The following is a 23,106-nucleotide window of genomic DNA, read 5'->3' as shown; positions in this document are numbered from 1 at the left end:
ACTACTATCCGGACAATCCAAATAAAGTGTGAATGTCCGTTGTTTTTCTTCAAATAACAGAAGGAATTCTGTTGTGCGGTTTGTTTCTATGGTAACGATCAGGGGAAGAAGCCAACAATGACTTCTGCTTCAGGTCTGCTGAAGTAATTCAGGTCTCAGTTGGTGACATAAAAATAAATAAATCAGAAAGACAGTATGTCCTCCTTGGATGGATGGAACTTTACATCTTTCTCAGGAGATCCAATGCAAATGTGCTTTTTTTTGGTTTACCAGTTCTAAATTCCAAACTTAATTTATACAATAATATATACCAGCAGGAAATGAACCTATAATCCTGTCATTGCTATAGTGCTGTGCTCTACCAGCTGAGCCACAGAGTAAACCTAATGAAACAGTTAACAATTGAATAATCCCTGCTGAAACACTCTGGGTGTGGGTGAGACAGATGTATTAACAAAAAGGAGTTTTGTCAGAGTTCCCAGTCCAGGGTTCCCAGTCCAGGCCAACGACTAAATCAACTTTGTTGAGGTCAAACTGAGACGTTCTGCGGTAAAATAGATGTCCTGGCTATGATACTCTCTACAGTGGATGTTGGTGAGGCTGGGCTGCCTCAGAAGTTGAAATAACCTTCATGTGAGGCTGACCGGGTTTAAACCAGGGTCATGTGTTAGGCAACTGAGCTAAAGCCCAGGCATCAGTTTGAGGAGCTGATACAAGTCTTCATGTCTCAGGCGAGGGATGGCATTGCATTTGGGATTAATTTGATGACAAATAATGATATCTCAAAAATATATTTGTTCACATGAATTAATCTATTTTCGTTTAAATCTATTCGACATATTTTCTTTCCATATCATTACTGTATTTGCGGTAAAAAAAAAAAAATTAAAAAGAACGACTCGGTTAGTTTTAATTGTCATTTTTTTTATTCATGTGTGTGCTGAAGTGTCTTGGCTCACTCCCCACGCCCCTCCCTATAACCGTTGAGTCCTTCACTATATATTCCTGGTCGCACCGTTCTCCGACTTGTCGGGAGTTCGGAGGCCAACAGAATAAGGGGAAAAGGCCAAGATGCAGCACTTAACTTTATTGACTTTGGCGCTCACCTTGATTGCAACGATTTGTTTTGCAAAGTCACCCTATCAATCAGTTCTTCAGCACAGCAGGATAAGAGGTAGACAGCATGGGTAAGGCGCATACGTTATTATTCCAATGATAATGTGCGCATAGAAAGTTCTGCGTTCTGCAATTTCAAAGGGCAAAAGCAAATAACTTTTGTTCGTATAATTACAAAGCATGATTTATGTTTTATGCTATAAAATATATAGACTTCTAGAGCTACTGATTTTTAATGGCATACTGTGTTGTATTTCACAACTGCTTGAAGTAAAGTGAACCGGTAATTCGATATAAGTGATAGGCAAACTCAAAGTGTCTACTGTAATGTGCTGGTAAAAAAATAAAACTGAATGAAATATTCTCTCATCTCTTTTAGACCCAACGTGTGCGCGATGCAAAAGATACAGGGGACCGACAAGAAATATTTCACCAACTGCAAGCAATGGTACCATCGCAAGATCTGCGGCAAGCCAACGTAAGTGTAATATAAACATGTTATTCACATGCATGTTCATTTGAATGGTTGCCAGTGAGTTGATTTATTAAAACATGCTGCGTCAATATATTGGTATTATAGCCTACTAGTGTAGACTATACATATAGTGTGCATGGATAAGCAGGCCATCATTAAGGAAGGAAGATCTGAAAACCTTTTTTGTCATTTGTGCTGAGCATATCTTCATTTAGATATGAAAACGATATATTTTAAGTAAGTTTTCCACTGGGGTAAATAAGGAATTTTCCTTTCGTGTGGGTTTCTTGAAGAAGAACTCCCAACTAAGATTGTCAAGCTGAACGAAAAGTAGCTGAAACATTTAACCTTCACCTCTACTCTTGTTGATATCACAAGTTTACTGGAGAACTGAGACGAAGTAGAGACTCTGGACAGGGTGGATGAGGTTTAAATAAAAGCAATTTATTCAGAGGTAAAGATATCTGAAATAGCGTGCACGGACCCTTTCATCAAGCTCAAATGGAACTATCCGAAAGAAGCCCAGATAACAGAGTGCATAGACATTTTATACAAAGATAGAAAGTAGGTTGAGTCTGGAAGTTCTTGTCCTCTGGTTGGTTCTGGACAGGTTGTTGTCTTCTCAGATTGGTCCTGATGAGCTGGGCGTCATCCTTCTGAGTCTTATAGCAAAAGTTCTTTGTTATCAAATGTTCAGCTAAGCAGGAGATTTTGTGTGTGCGTAGTCAGCCCTCTGTCCTTGGTTATGTGTGTGTGTCTCATTATTTCGTGAAATGCGGACCCAAGCACTCTTTTGATCAAAGCCTTTCCTTATCAGTGTTTATGAAAGGTTTACGTCAGCCCTCTGTCCTTGGGTGTGTGTGTGTGGGTCTCTGTTTCTGTTTATAAGTGTGTGAGAAACCCTGCTTAGAAAGAAGTTAGTTATAACAATGTAATAGCAATATGCTTGTGTTATTTTAAATGGTATTTATTACAAATCCCCCTCTTCACGTCTCATAAGAGACGTGACAAAAGCTAGGACAAAAGCTATAAATGGCAAAATTAGAGTAAACTTTATCAGAAGATAAAGTTTTGATTCCCTCTCTTCACGTCTCACAAGAGACGTGACATAAACTTTAAGCGAATCCGGGCACAAGAAGGGAAACTTTTTCCAGAAGAAAAAGTTTTGATTCCCTCTCTTCACGTCTCCTAAGAGACGTGACATAAACATGGGATCAAGCAGGAGTAGTATATGCAGAAACTTTCTTGAAGAGAAAGTTTCATATGCCCTCTCTTCACATCTCCTAAGAGACGTGACATAAACTAGGTAAGAGTAAGAAAAGCAAAAGTAAACAACCAGGGAAACTTTCTCAGAGAGAAAGTTTTAATTCCCTCTCTTCACGTCTCCAAAGAGACGTGACATAAACTATGAATGGCGTTTAATTAGTCATCAGTCCAATAGCCTGGCTCAGCATCCTCCAGGGCAAGCATAGGAAACATCTGTCCCTTCTCTGCCTGGTTGGGATCAATAGCAGTAGTTATGATCCTAGTGGTCAGCGTTCGAATACATGGAATGCAGCAGCATCCACAAAGCACCAGTATCGCAGTGAAGACAGATATAGATACCAGTATGGAGGAAACAAGCATCTTATATTTCCCAAACGCATCCATCCAAGAGTCCCACATAGAGGTGTCAACCCCGGAGTGGTGCTTCATCTTCTCATTAAGTGTACGAAGACCCTCTAAGGCAACAGTAAGACTACCATCAGTTGCTGTGTTATTGGGAATGAAAGTACAACATTGCTCCCCGAACATGGCACAAACACCTCCGCGTTCAGCCAACAACATATCCACCGCGATTCTATTTTGGAATGCCATCAGGGATGTAGCTGCCAATTGTCCATGGACCGCCTCGAAGCCTTGTTGAGTCCAATTGCCCAGTTTCTGGACATTAAAATGAATGTAATTAATTCTGTCCACATTTTTATTAACTGTACACCACCAGCAAAATGAGGATTCAAAACCCGCGGCTACTTGGTCAACCAGTTTATACTTATCTGGTACCCCCCTGGGGACTCCAATTGCATCAATGTAAGTTGGGTCCCCAACAGAAGGGCCCACCGTGCGCTTGGTCCTGTTAGGCCAATATTCAGGACCCAGAGCTTGTATACGGGTGAGCAGATCTTGGACGCCTATGGGGTAAACAGAGATGGGCAACAGAAGAGTTACAAGTGCACAGGTACCAGTGGCATTGTGGGGAAGTCTGTCCAACAGACTAGTTCCCCCACACCACCACCACACATCAGCTCTAGACACTGGTTTAAAGATGGTCGTAAGCATGTGAGTGTACAAGCACCAACTAGCAGGGAGCTTACCCAACAATGTCCCTCCTCCTGTCATGTTTATGCATGTGAAGTTAGCTCTAGCCACGCTAGAGGAGAATATCGGTTTCTTGACCTCAGTGGTGACTACCGGATAAACCGAGTCCCACTGTGAACACTTCTCAGGTGGGTTGTCTTTGTCCATAAGGGGCATTAGACAGTCTCCTGTTATGGCGGCTGGGACTATGCGGAGCAATGGCCTAGCTCCCATGCAAACGACGCAGCTTTGCAGGGTCGTGTTAGCTGCTTGTTCGGTCAATAATAGCCAATTGTTAGAGAAACCTGAGATTCCGGTAGCAGTAAGAATGGTATCATCAGGGGTGTTAGGAGTGGTGACCATAATGATAGGACCCCAATCATCCTTTCCCTTAGATGTTAAAACAGTAAACCGGTTGGAAATAGCAGAGGGCTGAGTCTTTTGTGTATTGCAGATTTTCAATGGCCAGTAAATTAGGGCCTCGCTAGAATCTACATATGGTGCTAGTATAAAATCCTGACAACCCGTCCCAGTACCTGGTCGGATAATTAGTGATAATCCCCAATTATGCAATCCAGTCCTAGTCAGCGACAATCTTTGTCGCCAGATAAGAACTTCTTGCCCTGTTGCATATCTGGACCAGTCAGGACCAGTCTCAGCGACCAGGTTCTTCCATGACCACTCCTGAAACCCCCCTCTTGTCATGTACCAGTTGAATCTGGTGTACTCCAGACTATGCCCTCCCAGGCCATTCCTAGCTTTTCCCAATACCCCCCAAGACAGTGTAATGGTGGTGGTCGCATTAGAAGGTACACATAAGGTGGTGCTTCTGACCTTTGTTGGAGTGCATTGTTGGTCTGTGGGTGCAGTGCTGCGTGCCATACTTCGTTTGGGACGGGAGTAATTGGAGGGAGTGATGTCAGGGACGGTGGTTGGGATATGGGTAGGGGTATGTATGCGTGATGTGGTAGGGTGTGATAGGTGTTCTATCAACCATGTGAAAGTGCCCATGGACACCCCAAATATTATTAGGAATATCACAAATAAGGGGCCAGATATCCCTAGCCTCGCCCAGGGAGGGAGAAATGTCCCTCTAACTGGGCGAGGTTCCTTTTTCAGGGGAGGCGGAGTTAGATGCCGCATCACCTGAGTCAGGAGTGTCTTCATTTGGAATCGAATTTAGGCTGTTTAAATCAGCTCTGACTTCTGTCAGTGTTCTAGAAGGAATTGGGGCTGGAGTGCAATGTGTAAGGTGGTGCCAAGGTGCGCCTGATTTACCTTTGACCTGAACTGAGTGTGAAGTAACCTCCTTCACTTCGTACAGTTCAGTCCACCTGGGTTCCAGCCACTTTCTCTTGTGGACTTTTTAACCCCACCCAGTCACCATTTTACATTGTGGTGGCGTGCCTCCTGGCAGCTTCCCCTCTCGGACCTTGCGAACCTGGGTAGAGAGTGCTACAGAGAGTTCCGTCAGTTGTTTCACATAATTACATCAAGAGCGGGCATATGACCTCCCTCTCTTGGTGGACCAGTCATTATCTCATGAGGAGAGAGATGGGTGCCTGCCCCTGGAGAGGCTCTCATGGCCATCAACGCCAGAGGCAGGGCTTCAACCCATATCAACTTCGAACCTGCACATACCTTAGCTATCTTAGCCTTAAGGGTTTGATTGGCGCGTTACACGAGACCCTCTCTGTCTTATAAATTAAGTACTATGTGTGTGTAATCTATCCACTATCTTTGTATACTTAGCCCGTCTCTGAGTATAAAACCCGAGATGAATTCTCGGTGCAAGTGCAGACTTATCTCTTGCACTTCACCCTCGCACACAAAGAATTATTTACAGCAGTTATTACTGTTAATCAGTTTTTCGAGTTGCTGTATATTTTCCCAGAAGGTGTCGGAATCGCCCTTCCGGAACAATATACTACAAACCCAAGCGCTTCTGAACCAATTGTCAATTCAATTTTAAGAATTATTTTGCAATAGTTATTATCGCTTTTCAGTTTTTCGATCTGTTGAATATCTTCCCAGAAGGTGTCGGAATCGCCCTTCCGGAACAATACACCAACAAACCGAAACGCTGCTGTACCAATTGTCAATTCAATTTTGAGAATTATTTTGCAATAGTTATTATCGCTTTTCAGTTTTTCGATCTGTTAAATATCTTCCCAGAAGGTGTCGGAATCGCCCTTCCGGAACAATACACCAACAAACCGAAGCGCTGCTTTACCAATTGTCAATTCAATTTTGAGAATTATTTTGCAATAGTTATTATCGCTTTTCAGTTTTTCGATCTGTTAAATATCTTCCCAGAAGGTGTCGGAATCGCCCTTCCGGAACAATACATTAACAAATCGAAGCGCTGCTAAAATAATTATCAATTCAATTATAGGAATTATTTTGCAAAAGTTATCAGCGCTTTTCAGTTTTTCGAGTTGTTATATATTTTCCCAGAAGGTATCAGAATCGCCCTTCCGGAACAATATATCTACGAACTCAAGCGCTGCTAAAATAATTATCAATTCAATTTTTAGGAATTATGGAAATACCAACATCACAATAGAGGAAAAATACAAGTCAGTTTTCAGCTCGGCGGCTGCACCACGGGCCAAAAGAAAACTCAGCTGTCCTCCCAAAAGTTATCAACTAGTGAGTCTCGTGAAAAGGCCAATCTTACACAACATTTCAAATTAACATTTCCACATTTAGTTTTATTACATAACAACACTAATACATTGATCGCAGGTTAAGTTCTTCACAGTGCATCTAGTTAAGTGCCAAGTCAACCATTTGCCCGACTATCTGAACTTGTATTTTTGTTTTATTTTGTTGATTCCCCCTAGGTAACTTCCAAGTGTTTTAACCAATCAAATGTTGTTAAGTCTGGGGAACCTTTTCTAGACTTGGATTCTCACGGAATTCTCACTCAACCCGACTGTCTGAATCTTTTTATCAAGTCAGTTACAATTATACTCACGGCTTCTACCCGACTATGTGGATTTATCACAACACCCATTTACTTAGATTCTCACGGCTTCTACCCGACTATATGAATCTGAGTCTCACGGCTTCTACCCGACTATGTGACTCTCTATATCTCAGATATCTTTACATGTTTTACTTTTACATTTACAATAGACATTTATCATAAATTTGACAGTAACCCATACTCAACCTGAGTACTTCTGATCTTTAATTTGGATTTTCCTAATATACAATATGCAGATTTTTGATTTAACAGGTTTCTGCTTACCTTTGTTTTGTAGGCCTTATAGATCAGTTTCCTGAGGTGAGCTGGATTCCCGGCTGCTCCTTCGACAGGTCACCCTTCCTTTCTGATCCGTCTCTCACTTGTCTCTTTTCTCTATCAACTTTTTATGGACCGAATTCAGAGAAGAAAACCATCCTCTGCTACCAATTTGTTGATATCACAAGTTTACTGGAGAACTGAGACGAAGTAGAGACTCTGGACAGGGTGGATGAGGTTTAAATAAAAGCAATTTATTCAGAGGTAAAGATATCTGAAATAGCGTGCACGGACCCTTTCATCAAGCTCAAATGGAACTATCCGAAAGAAGCCCAGATAACAGAGTGCATAGACATTTTATACAAAGATAGAAAGTAGGTTGAGTCTGGAAGTTCTTGTCCTCTGGTTGGTTCTGGACAGGTTGTTGTCTTCTCAGATTGGTCCTGATGAGCTGGGCGTCATCCTTCTGAGTCTTATAGCAAAAGTTCTTTGTTATCAAATGTTCAGCTAAGCAGGAGATTTTGTGTGTGCGTAGTCAGCCCTCTGTCCTTGGTTATGTGTGTGTGTCTCATTATTTCGTGAAATGCGGACCCAAGCACTCTTTTGATCAAAGCCTTTCCTTATCAGTGTTTATGAAAGGTTTACGTCAGCCCTCTGTCCTTGGGTGTGTGTGTGTGGGTCTCTGTATCTGTTTATAAGTGTGTGAGAAACCCTGCTTAGAAAGAAGTTAGTTATAACAATGTAATAGCAATATGCTTGTGTTATTTTAAATGGTATTTATTACACTCTGCTGAAAGCAGCATGGCTAAAGACAGAAACCCACAGAAGAACTGAGTTCTACCATGACAACTGCATCCCAAATTGCACCCTATTCCTTGTATAGTGCACTACTGTTGACCAGAGACAATAGGGTAGTGCACTACTGTTGACCAGAGCCAGTAGGGCAGTGCACTACTGTTGACCAGGGCCCATAGGGTAGTGCACTACTGTTGACCAGAGACAATAGGGTAGTGCACTACTGTTGACCAGAGACAATAGGGTAGTGCACTACTGTTGACCAGGGCCAGTAGGGCAGTGCACTACTGTTGACCAGAGCCAATAGGGTAGTGCACTACTGTTGACCAGAGACAATAGGGTAGTGCACTACTGTTGACCAGAGCCCATAGGGCAGTGCACTACTGTTGACCAGAGCCAATAGGGTAGTGCACTACTGTTGACCAGAGCCAATAGGGTAGTGCACTACTGTTGACCAGAGCCAGTAGGGCAGTGCACTACTGTTGACCAGAGACAATAGGGTAGTGCACTACTGTTGACCAGAGCCAGTAGGGCAGTGCACTACTGTTGACCAGAGCCAATAGGGTAGTGCACTACTGTTGACCAGAGCCCATAGGGTGGTGCACTACTGTTGACCAGAGCCAATAGGGTAGTGCACTACTGTTGACCAGAGCCCATAGGGTGGTGCACTACTGTTGACCAGAGCCAATAGGGTAGTGCACTACTGTTGACCAGAGCCAGTAGGGCAGTGCACTACTGTTGACCAGAGCCAATAGGGTAGTGCACTACTGTTGACCAGAGCCAATAGGGTAGTGCACTACTGTTGACCAGGGCCCATAGGTTAGTGCACTACTGTTGACCAGAGCCCATAGGGTAGTGTACTACTGTTGACCAGAGACAATAGGGTAGTGCACTACTGTTGACCAGAGCCAGTAGGGTAGTGTACTACTGTTGACCAGGGCCCATAGGGTAGTGCACTACTGTTGACCAGGGCCCATAGGGTAGTGCACTACTGTTGACCAGGGCCAATAGGGTAGTGCACTACTGTTGACCAGGGCCCATAGGGTAGTGCACTACTGTTGACCAGGGCCAATAGGGTAGTGCACTACTGTTGACCAGAGCCAATAGGGTAGTGCACTACTGTTGACCAGGGCCCATAGGGTAGTGTACTACTGTTGACCAGGGCCAATAGGGTAGTGCACTACTGTTGACCAGGGCCAATAGGGTAGTGCACTACTGTTGACCAGAGCCAATAGGGTAGTGCACTACTGTTGACCAGAGACAATAGGGTAGTGCACTACTGTTGACCAGAGACAATAGGGTAGTGCACTACTGTTGACCAGGGCCAGTAGGGCAGTGCACTACTGTTGACCAGAGCCAATAGGGTAGTGCACTACTGTTGACCAGAGACAATAGGGTAGTGCACTACTGTTGACCAGAGCCCATAGGGCAGTGCACTACTGTTGACCAGAGCCAATAGGGTAGTGCACTACTGTTGACCAGAGCCAATAGGGTAGTGCACTACTGTTGACCAGAGCCAGTAGGGCAGTGCACTACTGTTGACCAGAGACAATAGGGTAGTGCACTACTGTTGACCAGGGCCAGTAGGGCAGTGCACTACTGTTGACCAGAGCCAATAGGGTAGTGCACTACTGTTGACCAGAGCCAGTAGGACAGTGCACTACTGTTGACCAGAGCCAATAGGGTAGTGCACTACTGTTGACCAGAGCCCATAGGGTGGTGCACTACTGTTGACCAGAGCCAATAGGGTAGTGCACTACTGTTGACCAGAGCCCATAGGGTGGTGCACTACTGTTGACCAGAGCCAATAGGGTAGTGCACTACTGTTGACCAGAGCCAGTAGGGCAGTGCACTACTGTTGACCAGAGCCAATAGGGTAGTGCACTACTGTTGACCAGAGCCAATAGGGTAGTGCACTACTGTTGACCAGGGCCCATAGGTTAGTGCACTACTGTTGACCAGAGCCCATAGGGTAGTGTACTACTGTTGACCAGAGACAATAGGGTAGTGCACTACTGTTGACCAGAGCCAGTAGGGTAGTGTACTACTGTTGACCAGGGCCCATAGGGTAGTGCACTACTGTTGACCAGGGCCCATAGGGTAGTGCACTACTGTTGACCAGGGCCAATAGGGTAGTGCACTACTGTTGACCAGGGCCCATAGGGTAGTGCACTACTGTTGACCAGGGCCAATAGGGTAGTGCACTACTGTTGACCAGAGCCAATAGGGTAGTGCACTACTGTTGACCAGGGCCCATAGGGTAGTGTACTACTGTTGACCAGGGCCAATAGGGTAGTGCACTACTGTTGACCAGGGCCAATAGGGTAGTGCACTACTGTTGACCAGAGCCAATAGGGTAGTGCACTACTGTTGACCAGAGCCAATAGGGTAGTGCACTACTGTTGACCAGGGCCAATAGGGTAGTGCACTACTGTTGACCAGAGACAATAGGGTAGTGCACTACTGTTGACCAGGGCCAATAGGGTAGTGCACTACTGTTGACCAGGGCCCATAGGGTAGTGCACTACTGTTGACCAGGGCCCATAGGTTAGTGTACTACTGTTGACCAGAGCCAATAGGGTAGTGCACTACTGTTGACCAGGGCCCATAGGTTAGTGTACTACTGTTGACCAGAGCCAATAGGGTAGTGCACTACTGTTGACCAGAGCCCATAGGGTAGTGCACTACTGTAGACCAGGGCCCATAGGGTAGTGTACTACTGTAGACCAGGGCCCATAGGGTAGTGCACTACTGTAGACCAGAGCCCATAGGGTAGTGCACTACTGTTGACCAGAGCCCATAGGGTAGTGCACTACTGTTGACCAGAGCCCATAGGGTAGTGCACTACTGTTGACCAGAGCCCATAGGGTAGTGCACTACTGTTGACCAGAGCCCATAGGGTAGTGTACTACTGTTGACCAGAGCCCATAGGGTAGTGCACTACTGTTGACCAGAGCCCATAGGCTAGTGCACTACTGTTGACCAGAGCCCATGGGGTAGTGCACTACTGTTGACCAGAGCCCATAGGGTAGTGCTGTTCAGTGAGAAGGAACTGATTTGCCTGAGTGAGCTATGCTAAGTTGGTACATTTTCCAGTCCAAAACACCAGCTTGCTTAGCGTCTAAACCTTCAGAGAGAGTAAGCATGATGAAGGTGACAGTTATAAGGAGCACATAAGTGAAATTCCTTCCTGAAACAGTAGCCCAACTATTTAAGTCGCTAACCATAATAACTCGCTGTTGAAAAAGTGACATGCAGTGAGGTCTGTTTTCAATCATCTGCTAGGATTAACCTTGTTAAGATCCGTTCAGTTGGCAAGCAGCTAGCTCCATGTTGAAGTGGGAAGTTTTTTTTCTTCATCCTTTTATGAGAACTTCTCCTGCAGTCGTTGGGTCCTGCCAGGACAGTCTGATGTCAGTGTAAAGGAAAGAGAGTGTGCATCCTAAATGGCAACCTATTCCCTATATAGTGCACTACTTTTGACCAGAGCTCTATTACATTTGATCGGGCCCCATAGGGATCTGGTCAAAAGTAGTGCACTATATAGGGAATAGGGTGCCATTTGGGATGTTAGGTCTGTTATAATGCAAAACGTCCCAACAGTCCTGGGAGAGAAAATATCATGTTAAAGGTGTTAATGACTTAATGGTCCAGTGTTTAAAACGTTCAGCTGTATTAGTCTCTAGTCTAGCTGTAGTAGTCTCTAGTCTAGCTGTACTCTAGCTGTAGTAGTCTCTAGTCTAGCTGTAGTAGTCTCTGGTCTAGCTGTAGTAGTCTCTAGTCTAGCTGTAGTCTAGGTGTAGTAGTCTCTAGTCTAGCTGTAGTAGTCTCTAGTCTAGCTGTAGTAGTCTCTAGTCTAGCTGTAGTAGTCTCTGGTCTAGCTGTAGTAGTCTCTGGTCTAGCTGTAGTCTAGCTGTATTAGTCTCTGGTCTAGCTGTAGTAGTCTCTAGTCTAGCTGTAGTCTAGCTGTAGTAGTCTTTGGTCTAGCTGTAGTAATCTCTAGTCTAGCTGTAGTAGTCTCTAGTCTAGCTGTAGTAGTATCTAGTCTAGCTGTAGTAGTCTCTAGTCTAGCTGTAGTAGTCTCTGGTCTAGCTGTAGTAGTCTCTGGTCTAGCTGTAGTAGTCTCTGGTCTAGCTGTAGTAGTCTCTAGTCTAGCTGTAATAGTCTCTAGTCTAGCTGTAGTAGTCTCTGGTCTAGCTGTAGTAGTCTCTAGTCTAGCTGTAGACTAGCTGTAGTAGTCTCTAGTCTAGCTGTAGTAGTCTCTGGTCTAACTGTAGTAGTCTCTGGTCTAGCTGTAGTCTAGCTGTAGTAGTCTCTGGTCTAGCTGTAGTAGTCTCTAGTCTAGCTGTAGTAGTCTCTAGTCTAGCTGTAGTAGTCTCTGGTCTTGCTGTAGTAGTCTCTGGTCTAGCTGTAGTCTAGCTGTAGTAGTCTCTAGTCTAGCTGTAGTAGTCTCTAGTCTAGCTGTAGTAGTCTCTAGTCTAGCTGTAGTAGTCTCTGGTCTAGCTGTAGTAGTCTCTGGTCTAGCTGTAGTCTAGCTGTAGTAGTCTCTAGTCTAGCTGTAGTAGTCTCTAGTCTAGCTGTAGTAGTCTCTTGTCTAGCTGTAGTAGTCTCTTGTCTAGCTGTAGTAGTCTCTGGTCTAGCTGTAGTAGTCTCTAGTCTAGCTGTAGTAGTCTCTTGTCTAGCTGTAGTAGTCTCTTGTCTAGCTGTAGTAGTCTCTAGTCTTGCTGTAGTAGTCTCTAGTCTAGCTGTAGTCTAGCTGTAGTAGTCTCTGGTCTAGCTGTAGTAGTCTCTGGTCTAGCTGTAGTAGTCTCTAGTCTAGCTGTGGTAGACAACATGGAGCAGGGACAACTATTTCTAAACCATTTTATTTGACTACCTTACTGATAATATGTATACACTACCAGTCAAAAGTTTGGACACACCTACTCATTCAAGGGCATGTCTTTATTTTTACTATTTTTTTGTAGAATTGTAGAATAATAGTGAAGACATCCAAACTATGAAATAACACATATGGAATCATGGAGTAACCCAAAAAGTGGTAAACAAATCAAACTATATTTTATATTTGAGATTCTTCAAAGTAGCCGGCATTCTCTCAACCAGCTTCACCTGGAATGCTTTTCCAACAGTCTTGAAGGAGTTCCCACATATGCTGAGCACTTGTTGGCTGCTTTTCCTTCACTCTGCGATCCAACTCATCCCAAACCATCTCAATTGGGTTGAGGTTGGGTGATTGTGGAGGCCAGGTCATCTGATGCAGCACTCATCACTCTCCTTCTTGGTCAAATAGCCCTTACACAGCCTGGAGGTGTGTTTTGGGTAATTGTCCTGTTGAAAAACAGATGATAGTCCCACTAAGCGCAAACCAGATGGGATGGTATATCACTGCAGAATGCTGTGGTAGCCATGGTGGTTAAGTGTGCCTTGAATTCTAAATAAATCATTGACAGTGTCACCAGCAAAGCACCTCCACACCTCCTCTTCCATGCTTCACGGTGGGAACCACACATACAGAGATCATCCTTCCACCTACTCTGTGTCTCACAAAGACACGGCGGTTGGAACCAAAAATGTCCATTGCTCGTGTTTCTTGGACCAAGCAAGTCTCTTCTTCTTATCGGTGTCCTTTAGTAGTAGTTTCTTTGCAGCAATTCGACCATGAAGGCCTGATTTACGCAGTCTCCTCCTCTGAGATGTGTCTGGTAACTCTAATGAAACTGTCAAAGTTCTTGACATTTTCCGGATTGACTGACCTTCATGTCTTAAAGTAATGATGGACTGTCGTTTCTCTTTGCTTATTTGAGCTGTTCTTGCCATAATATGGACTTTTACCAAATAGGAGTATTTTACCAAATAGGGCTATCTATAATATATTTTAATTTGTTCAACACTTATTTTGTTACTACATGTGTTATTTCATAGTTTTGATGTCTTCACTATTATTCTACAATGTAGAAAATAGTAAAAATAAATAAAAACCCTGGAATGAGTAGGTTTGTCCAAACTTTTGACTGGTACTATATATAAATAGGATATATATGATTTAGTTTCAAAAGAATGGCTGACAAATGAATATATTAGTAGTAACAGTAATGGAAATTGGTTTCCGTTAGTTTTTGATCTTCTTGTTAAGCTCATGAGTTAGACACAATCCTGTTAGTGTGGTTCTCAGCATTAGGAAATGACTCATCCAGGAATCATTGAGTCATCAACTTTGTTGATGTATCCTCTTCTCTTTTTGTGACATCAACAACGATGGGAAGTTTCAGTGTTAGTTTGGACAAAATATATTCCTGGGTTAGCTAGGTAGTTAGTTTGGACAAATACATTCCTGGATTAGCTAGGTAGTTAGTTTGGACAAAATATATTCCTGGGTTAGCTAGGTAGTTAGTTTGGACAAAATATATTCCTGGGTTAGCTAGGTAGTTAGTTTGGACAAATACATTCCTGGGTTAGCTAGGTAGTTAGTTTGGACAAAATACATTCCTGGGTTAGCTAGGTAGTTAGTTTGGACAAAATAAATTCCTGGGTTAGCTAGGTAGTTGGTTTGGACAAAATAAATTCCTGGGTTAGCTAGGTAGTTAGTTTGGACAAAATAAATTCCTGGGTTAGCTAGGTAGTTAGTTTGGACAAAATAAATTCCTGGGTTAGCTAGGTAGTTGGTTTGGACAAAATAAATCCTGGGTTAGCTAGGTAGTTGGTTTGGACAAAATAAATCCTGGGTTAGCTAGGTAGTTAATTTGGATGAGATAAATGCTGGGTTAGCTAGGTAGTTTGTTTGGATGAGATAAATGCTGGGTTAGCTAGGTAGTTAGTTTGGGGGAGATACAGGATGGGTTAGCTAGGTAGTTTGTTTGGGGGAGATATTTATTTTTATAAATGTTTTATTTCACCTTTATTTAACCAGGTAGGCAAGTTGAGAACAAGTTCTCATTTACAACTGCGACCTGGCCAAGATAAAGCAAAGCAGTTCGACACATACAACAACACAGAGTTACACATGGAGTAAAACAAACATACAGTCAATAATACAGTAGAAAAATAAGTCTATCTACAATGTGAGCAAATGAGGTGAGAAGGGAGGTAAAGGCAAAAAAAGGGCCATGGTGGCGAAGTAAATACAATATAGCAAGTAAAACACTGGAATGGTAGATTTGCAGTGGAAGAATGTGCAAAGTAGAGATAGAAATAATGGGGTGCAAAGGAGCAAAATAAATAAATACAGTAGGGGGAGAGGTTGTTGTTTGGGCTAAATTATAGATGGGCTATGTACAGGTGCAGTAATCTGTGAGCTGCTCTGACAGCTGGTGCTTAAAGCTAGTGAGGGAGATAAGTGTTTCCAGTTTCAGTGATTTTTGTAGCTCATTCCAGTCATTGGCAGCAGAGAACTGGAAGGAGAGGTGGCCAAAGGAAGAATTGGTTTTGGGGGTGACCAGAGAGATATACCTGCTGGAGCGCGTGCTACAGGTGGGTGCTGCTATGGTGACCAGCAAGCTGAGATAAGGCGGGGCTTTACCTAGCAGGGTCTTGTAGATGACCTGGAGCCAGTGGGTTTGGCGATGAGTATGAAGCGAGGGCCAGCCAACGAGAGCGTACAGGTCGTAATGATGGGTAGTATATGGGGCTTTGGTGACAAAACGGATGGCACTGTGATAGACTGCATCCAATTTATTGAGTAGGGTATTGGAGGCTCTTTTGTAAATGACATCGCCGAAGTCGAGGATCGGTAGGATGGTCAGTTTTACAAGGGTATGTTTGGCAGCATGAGTGAAGGATGCTTTGTTGCGAAATAGGAAGCCAATTCTAGATTTAACTTTGGATTGGAGATGTTTGATGTGAGTCTGGAAGGAGAGTTTACAGTCTAACCAGACACCTAGGTCTTTGTAGTTGTCCACATATTCTAAGTCAGAACCGTCCAGAGTAGTGATGTTGGACGGGCGGGCAGGTGCAGGCAGCGATCGGTTGAAGAGCATGCATTTAGTTTTACTTGTATTTAAGAGCAATTGGAGGCCACGGAAGGAGAGTTGTATGGCATTGAAGCTCGTCTGGAGGGTTGTTAACACAGTGTCCAAAGAAGGGCCAGAAGTATACAGAATGGTGTCGTATATGCTAGGTAGTTAGTTTGGACAAGATAAATGCTGGGTTAGCTAGGTAATTCGTTTGGATGAGAAATGCTGGGTTAGCTAGGTAATTCGTTTGGGGGAGATAAATGTTGGGTACTTAGTTTGGGGGAGATAAATGCTGGGTTAGCTAGGTAGTTAGTTTGGGGGAGATACATGGTGGTTTAGCTAGGTAGTTAGTTTGGGGGAGATCAATTCTGGGTTAGCTAGGTAGTTAGTTTGGGGAGATAAATGCTTGGTTAGCTAGGTAGTTAGTTTGGACTAGATAAATGCTGGGTTAGCTAGGTAGTGAGATTGGGGGAGAGACATGCTGGGTTAGCTAGGTAGTTAGCTTGGATGAGATAAATGCTGGGTTAGCTAGGTAGTTCGTTTGGGGGAGATCAATTCTGGGTTAGCTAGGTAGTTAGCTTGGACGAGATAAATGCTGCCTTAGCTAGGTAGTTAGTTTGGGGGAGATATATTCTGGGTTAGCTAGGTAGTTAGCTTGGATGAGATAAATGCTGGGTTAGCTAGGTAGTTAGTTTGGGGGAGATCAATTCTGGGTTAGCTAGGTAGTTAGCTTGGACGAGATAAATACTGGCTTAGCTAGGTAGTTAGTTTGGGGGAGATATATTCTGGGTTAGCTAGGTAGTTACACAGTAGATAATGGATACCTTGTGTCTCTCTAATCAATCAGTCCGGGTAGTGTTAAATAGCTTGACCACCTCTGAGTGTAAAAGGACAACTCAGGTTACCAACATCAATCTTCCAGATTGGCCCTGTCCTGGACCTTGTGCAGTAAAGGCACTGACAGCCTTCCACAGTAGCGGTGGTTTGATTGACGTCAATGTTAACCTCCCTGCAGGGGGCAAGATGGTATTGGTTATTGCTCTGTCTAACATTCCTCTGAGATTGTGTTGTAGGTTTTGCATGGCATGGGAAAGCCATGTGTTGACCATTGCACCATTATACTGCCTTGGGAATGGGTGTGCTAAGAAAACATGCATTTGCTATTTTGTGTGTGTGTGTGTGTGTGTGTGTGTGTGTGTGTGTGTGTGTGTGTGTGTGTGTGTGTGTGTGTGTGTGTGTGTGTGTGTGTGTGTGTGTGTGTGTGTGTGTGTGTGTGTGTGTGTGTGTGTGTGTGTGTGTGTGTGTGTGGTGTCTTCTGTTCCCGGCTTTTTCTTGTTATTTGATCTCCCTTGATAAGTATTGTGAAATTATCTAGATGTTTCCTGTAGAAAATTGAACCACAGACACGAACTTGATGACTATGTAACGGGAGACGTTTGCTGGCGATTCACAACAGTGTTTCTTTCATTGGAAATCTCATGAAAGTTGAAGAGGAAGTGAAACTTTGCTGTGGGCGCTGGATGTTTGGAGGAAATGATGGCTTTAGAGGGCACTGTTGAGGGACTTCCATCCCTAAACACACACTAATCATTCATAAGGGAGCCAGGAAAATGTACTTTTTCCATAGCAAGCTAGACCTGAAGTGTCAATTTGAGAGGGCTGGGGCTGGGAGTTTGAGAGTTGCGTTCAAAAGGACATACCTGGGCTTGTGTCAACAAAGGTTCCAAAAAGCTTTTTATCAGTTTGGATTTAATTACATTTACAGACACAGACATCCATGGAAAGAGGGAGCTGACTTTTTAAAATACTATTCAGAATATTTATTATACTTGTATCATTTTCTCTCTAGCCTGTCTGGGGTGCCAAATGAGCAGGGGGTTGCTTTTTTGGGACTATTCTATTGGCCTGTTAGGCCAGGCAAGCAACAAACAAAAAAACACTGAACATTTTTTAAAGTGATTTCAAATAGTATTTGAACCCAGGTCTGGATGGAGGGGAGTTTTGAACACTGAGGTGTGTTAGCAGCTTTCATTGAGCTGAACTGAACAATCCCTGTCTGTGTGACTGTGAGTGACAACTGGGCTTAACAGGTAATGGGTTAGAATGCAGGCCATGGGGACATGGTGCTGCTGGTGCTAGAGGTTACAGGTCACTTGAGGGGAGACCTCATAACTCTGAGTCACCAATAACCCTAACAACAGCCCATAGCTACCTCCCAACTAGAGGTTGACCGATTAATCGGAATGGCCGATTAATTAGGGCCGATTTCAAGTTTTCATAACAATCGGTAATTTTGGACGCTGATTTTATTTTTTTCACCTTTTATTTAACTAGGCAAGTCAGTTAAGAACACATTCTTATTTTCAATGACGGCCTAGGAACGGTGGGTTAACTGCCTTGTTCAGGGGCAGAACGACAGATTTTTACCTTGTCAGCTCAGGGATTCAATCTTGCAACCTTAGGTTAACTAGTCCAACGCTCTAACCACCTGCCTCACGAGGAGCCCGCCTGTTACGCGAATGCAGTAAGAAGCCAAGGTAAGTTGCTAGCTAGCATTAAACTTATCTTATAAAAAACAATCAATCAATCAATCATAATCACTAGTTATAACTACACATGGTTGATGATATTACTAGTTTATCTAGCGTGTCCTGCGTTGCATATAATCGATGCAGTGCGCATTCGCGAAAAAGGACTGTCGTGGCTCCAACGTGTACCTAACCATAAACATCAATGCCTTTCTTAAAATCAATACACAGAAGTATATATTTTAAATCTGCATATTTAGCTAAAAGAAATCCAGTTTAGCAGGAAATATTAACCAGGTGAAATTGTGTCACTTCTCTTGCGTTCATTGCACGCAGAGACAGGGTATATGCAACAGTTTGGGCCGCCTGGCTCATTGCGAACTAATTTGCCAGAATTTTACGTAATTATGACATAACATTGAAGGTTGTGCAATGTAACAGGAATATTTAGACTGATGGATGCCACCCGTTAGATAAAATACGGAACGGTTCCGTATTTCACTGAAAGAATAAATGTTTTGTTTTCGAGATGATAGTTTCCGGATTCAACCATATTAATGACCTAAGGCTCGTATTTCTGTGTGTTATTATGTTATAATTAAGTCTATGATTTGATAGAGCACTACCACCAAACAGCCCTTAGCTACCACCCAACAGCCCTTAGCTACCACCCAACAGCCCCTAGCTACCACCCAACAGCCCTTAGCTACCACCCAACAGCCCCTAGCTACCTTTAAAGCCCCACTCTCAACACCAATGCATTGGTTCTTCTGTTTTTCTCAGCAATCACACTATGTTTTGAAGTAGTAAAATTTGACTAAAGGTGAATCCCAGAGCTAACTGGTCTGTAAAGCTTTATACACGCTCACTTTTACTACAAATTACATCTTGTTTTATTTGTCTGGGAAAGGAACATTTTTGTTTTTTTAATGAAAAAAAAACTGTCACGTTCGTCGTATGGTTGAAGAGAGGACCAAGGCGCAGCGTGATATAAATACATTCTTCTATTTATTATAACGTAACGAAGAATACTTAAACAGACTTACAAAACAACAAACGACCGTGAAGCTATACTACGACAAGTGCAGACACAGGCAACTTACGTAATGACATAGACAATCACCCACGACATACCCAATGAATATGGCTGCCTAAATATGGTTCCCAATCAGAGACAATGATAAACAGCTATCTCTAATTGAGAACCAATCTAGGCAGCCATAGACATACAAACACCTAGACTAGACAAAAACCCATAACATACAAAATCCCTAGACATGACAAAAACACCTACATCCCCCATGTCACACCCTGACCTAACTAAAATAATAAAGAAAACAAAGATAACTAAGGCCAGGGCGTGACAAAAACACATTTTTTGGTATAGTACCTATGAATAGAAAGCCAGAGAGAGAGATGACTGTGTGGGAAATTCAAATCTATCTAGCATGCTAATTTCATCATGGAACCCATAAAGTCAAATGGACCTTCACTCTCTTCTTTAATACTTCTGTCTGGTGGATAGCTTGCCTCAACACTTGGAAGTCTCAATGTACACTGTGTTTGAATTATGCGACTTTACTGTTTATTTTGTCTGAAATCCATAGCTACCATCTTTGTTTATGCTTGTGGAGAACACATCGAAGTTGAGTTAGCATCTGTTTTGAAAATCTGACTGGTTTGGTTTCCAGGCTACTGTGTTTTACAGGGTTTCCCCATAAACACCCCCCCCCCCCCCCCCCCCACCCACCCACCCTCCCTCGCTGAATGTTAGGATTGTCCCCTAACCATGTTTCTGAGCTACCAACTACCCTCTCCCTAGGAGTTTAACAGTAGCTAATTGCTCAGATCCTCACTTGGTCTTTAACAGCTTTTACAGTATAGTTCATTATGCTTGAAGGGGATGGTGGAGTTAACTAGGGTTGACGTGACAAGTGGGTATAGATGTGTCTGGCTCAGGTAGTTTTCCATTGACTTGATTCATCAATGTTGGGACTCAGAGTTGGTCCTCCTTTTTACATTTTAGTAATTTAGCAGACTATTATCCAAAGCGACTTACAGTTAGTGCATTCATCTTTAAAATAGCTTGGGCAGGAACTCTGCTGAAGAGCTTTGACTGGGATGAATGGGATCTGACGCCCCCCCGTAGGGGTGGGAGGGCCAAGAGACCAGAGCTGGCAGAACGGAGTACTCGAGTTGGGATGTAGGGTCTGCAGGGGGGTCGTAAAGATGCCAAATCATTTTTTGCGTAGCTTTCCACACCTTTTGCCTTGTCTTTTTTGACTGTGTTATGTATTGTTAAATGTTGCCACTGTGTTTTTCCTCACTATAACCTACGTGTGCCACTGTTTGATTAGCAATACAAATATTTACACAATGAACTAGCATTCTTCATTCATTATTTTCTGGTTGTATGAAGAACTTGCCACCGAATGTAGCTAGTTAAAACCTTCCTTTTCGTGGATATAGACCACTTATTTTTGACTTAACTTTAAGGTTCACATTTTTATCCGGTACACCTTCGCTTGGCCGCTCTCTCTTTGTTTTTACTGGCCTGTGTTTCAGTATCGCTCTCTTAGTCCCCTAACAGGAGTTTCCCTTGGCCAACCCTGGGTCTGTGGATTCCTCTGCTCCCTCCCTCTCTCTCTCTGAGGAAATTAGCTTTTTATGACCTTTATGACCAGCTGAGCCCAGTTCAGATTTATTGTGGAAATAACAGACAGAACAATGTGTATAGCATGTGGCTGTATCATTTAACCTAAGACACATTGCTCAATATTTTGTGGCCTGGTCACAGATCTGTTTGTGGCAAGACAACACAAACAAGATCTGGAAACAAGGCTAGAGTCTTTTGACTTGAAAGGGTAAGGAGAAACTGACCTGTTGTTTTCATCTCTGATTGGCTGCAGTCACCCTTAACGCGTGTTCTTATTGGTCAACAGGGTGATCAGCTATGAGTGTTGCCCCGGTTATGAGAAGCTTCCAGGAGAGAAGGGTTGTCCTGCTGGTGAGAAGAAATCTGCTTTATTAGCCTGCAAATCAAGTTATAGCTCAGTCACTTACTATCCATATAATGCAACAGCTAGTCATCAATTCATGTCATGACCAATTTGGTATAATAATAATGATAATAATTTTTAGACAAGAGGCCTGTCAAACAAAATATGGCATCCTACTTTGATTGTCAAATATACATCCATCAAATCAACCATTTGAATTTCATACATTTCCCCCATATGATGGTTAAGACTTTACATTTTTTTCCCCCAGCCCTGCCGTTAGTGAACATCTACAACACGCTGGGTGTGGTTGGAGCCGCCACCACTAAGATGTACTCAGAGAGGGCTCAGCTGAGGGAAGAGATCGAGGGACCAGGGAGCTTCACATTTTTCGCTCCCAGCAACCAGGCCTGGGCGGCCCTACCCAATGTGAGTGTGTCAGGAGGAGACACTCTCCCTTCACAGGAGAGGGATACACGGAGAGAGAACTGGAAATGAAGTATAATTCACCCCAATCCTGTTGCATCTAGAGATATTGTATTATTCTGACCTCAGACTACGTGTTATCAGCCTAATCAGCCATGGTAGCGTATCAAACGTTTTTTTTAGGAGCAGTAGACACTACAACCAAGTCTTTGGTCAGTATATGTAATGGTACGAATGGTTAACTTGTGACTGATCGTTGTTTTGATGAAAATAGGACTCTGGTTTTTACGGTTGTAGGAAATCCTGGACGCTCTGGTGAGCAACGTGAATATTGAGCTGCTCAACGCACTCCACTACCACATGGTGAACCGCCGTTTGACCTCTGAGGACCTGAAGCATGGATCTGCCTTCCCCTCCATGTACCAAGACTTCAACGTTCACATCCACCACTACCCCAACGGAGTGAGTAGCATCTGTCCAATGTTTTTTTTTTTTTTTTTTTTTTTTTTTTTTTTTTTTTTTTTGGGGTGGATCAGCTTAATATTGCGGAAAGAATGTTGCTTCCAATGTAATTGTCTGCATCATTTCCAATCCCCCATATTTTTTTGGGTAAATATATATATCCATACACGCATGCATACATATATACATATATACATACACATACCTATATAGACATACATACTTTTTTAAAGAATATACCTTTATTATTATTCCCCGCAACCCTACCACCGCTCCCCCAATTGGAGTAAACTAATAAACACTTCTGCTTTTACCTTCAATTTATACATCTTATACCTATTTTACAGACACAGACTACTTTATAATAGTTCTCTCTTGTTTGTTCTTAGTCCTTCCTCTATTTCTGTTGTCCATCCAATTTTATTTCCACTTGTAACTGTGCTATTTCACAAAAGCTCCGCACCTATACACATTTCACAGATCCCGTATGCCCTACATTGTTTATCTTGTTATTAGTCCCACCCTTCAGTTCCACTCAACCCTTCCCATCTATCTTCCAACATCATCCATTTCGGATTTTTATTTGCCATATATTTTTCAACTGTGCTGTGATGCTTCACAAAAGATTTGAACCTTCCTATTCTCATAGCTTCTACAGATTGTAAATTAAAAATAAACATTTTTGCTAAAATAATTATTATATTATTGATTGATTGACTATGGCTTTTCAAATCCCCCAGTATTGCTATCTGTAGCGTTAGTTCTA

The 23,106-nt window shown here is 43.0% G+C and overlaps 1 protein-coding gene across 2 annotated transcripts in view; it reads left to right on the top strand.

Moving 5' to 3' along the window:
* Nucleotides 1-1,032: 1,032 nt before the first annotated feature.
* The window catches only part of LOC120062513 (transforming growth factor-beta-induced protein ig-h3-like), a 35,207-nt gene continuing 13,133 nt past the window's right edge, over nt 1,033-23,106 (top strand). The window contains exons 1-5 of one of the 2 annotated variants that reach the window (XM_039012545.1): nt 1,033-1,187; nt 1,496-1,594; nt 21,396-21,460; nt 21,724-21,881; nt 22,176-22,340. In XM_039012545.1, coding sequence (XP_038868473.1) covers nt 1,072-1,187; nt 1,496-1,594; nt 21,396-21,460; nt 21,724-21,881; nt 22,176-22,340 — 603 coding nt within the window. In that variant the 5' untranslated portion in view covers nt 1,033-1,071. The remainder of the gene's footprint in view (nt 1,188-1,495; nt 1,595-21,395; nt 21,461-21,723; nt 21,882-22,175; nt 22,341-23,106) is intronic. The other variant, XM_039012546.1, reaches the window with a different exon arrangement.

Source organism: Salvelinus namaycush, chromosome 17 (assembly GCF_016432855.1).
Source record: "Salvelinus namaycush isolate Seneca chromosome 17, SaNama_1.0, whole genome shotgun sequence".
In the NCBI taxonomy this organism is placed as follows: domain Eukaryota; kingdom Metazoa; phylum Chordata; class Actinopteri; order Salmoniformes; family Salmonidae; genus Salvelinus; species Salvelinus namaycush.
The sequence above is the reverse complement of the archived record's forward strand: the minus strand, read 5'-3'. Positions and strand labels throughout refer to the sequence as shown.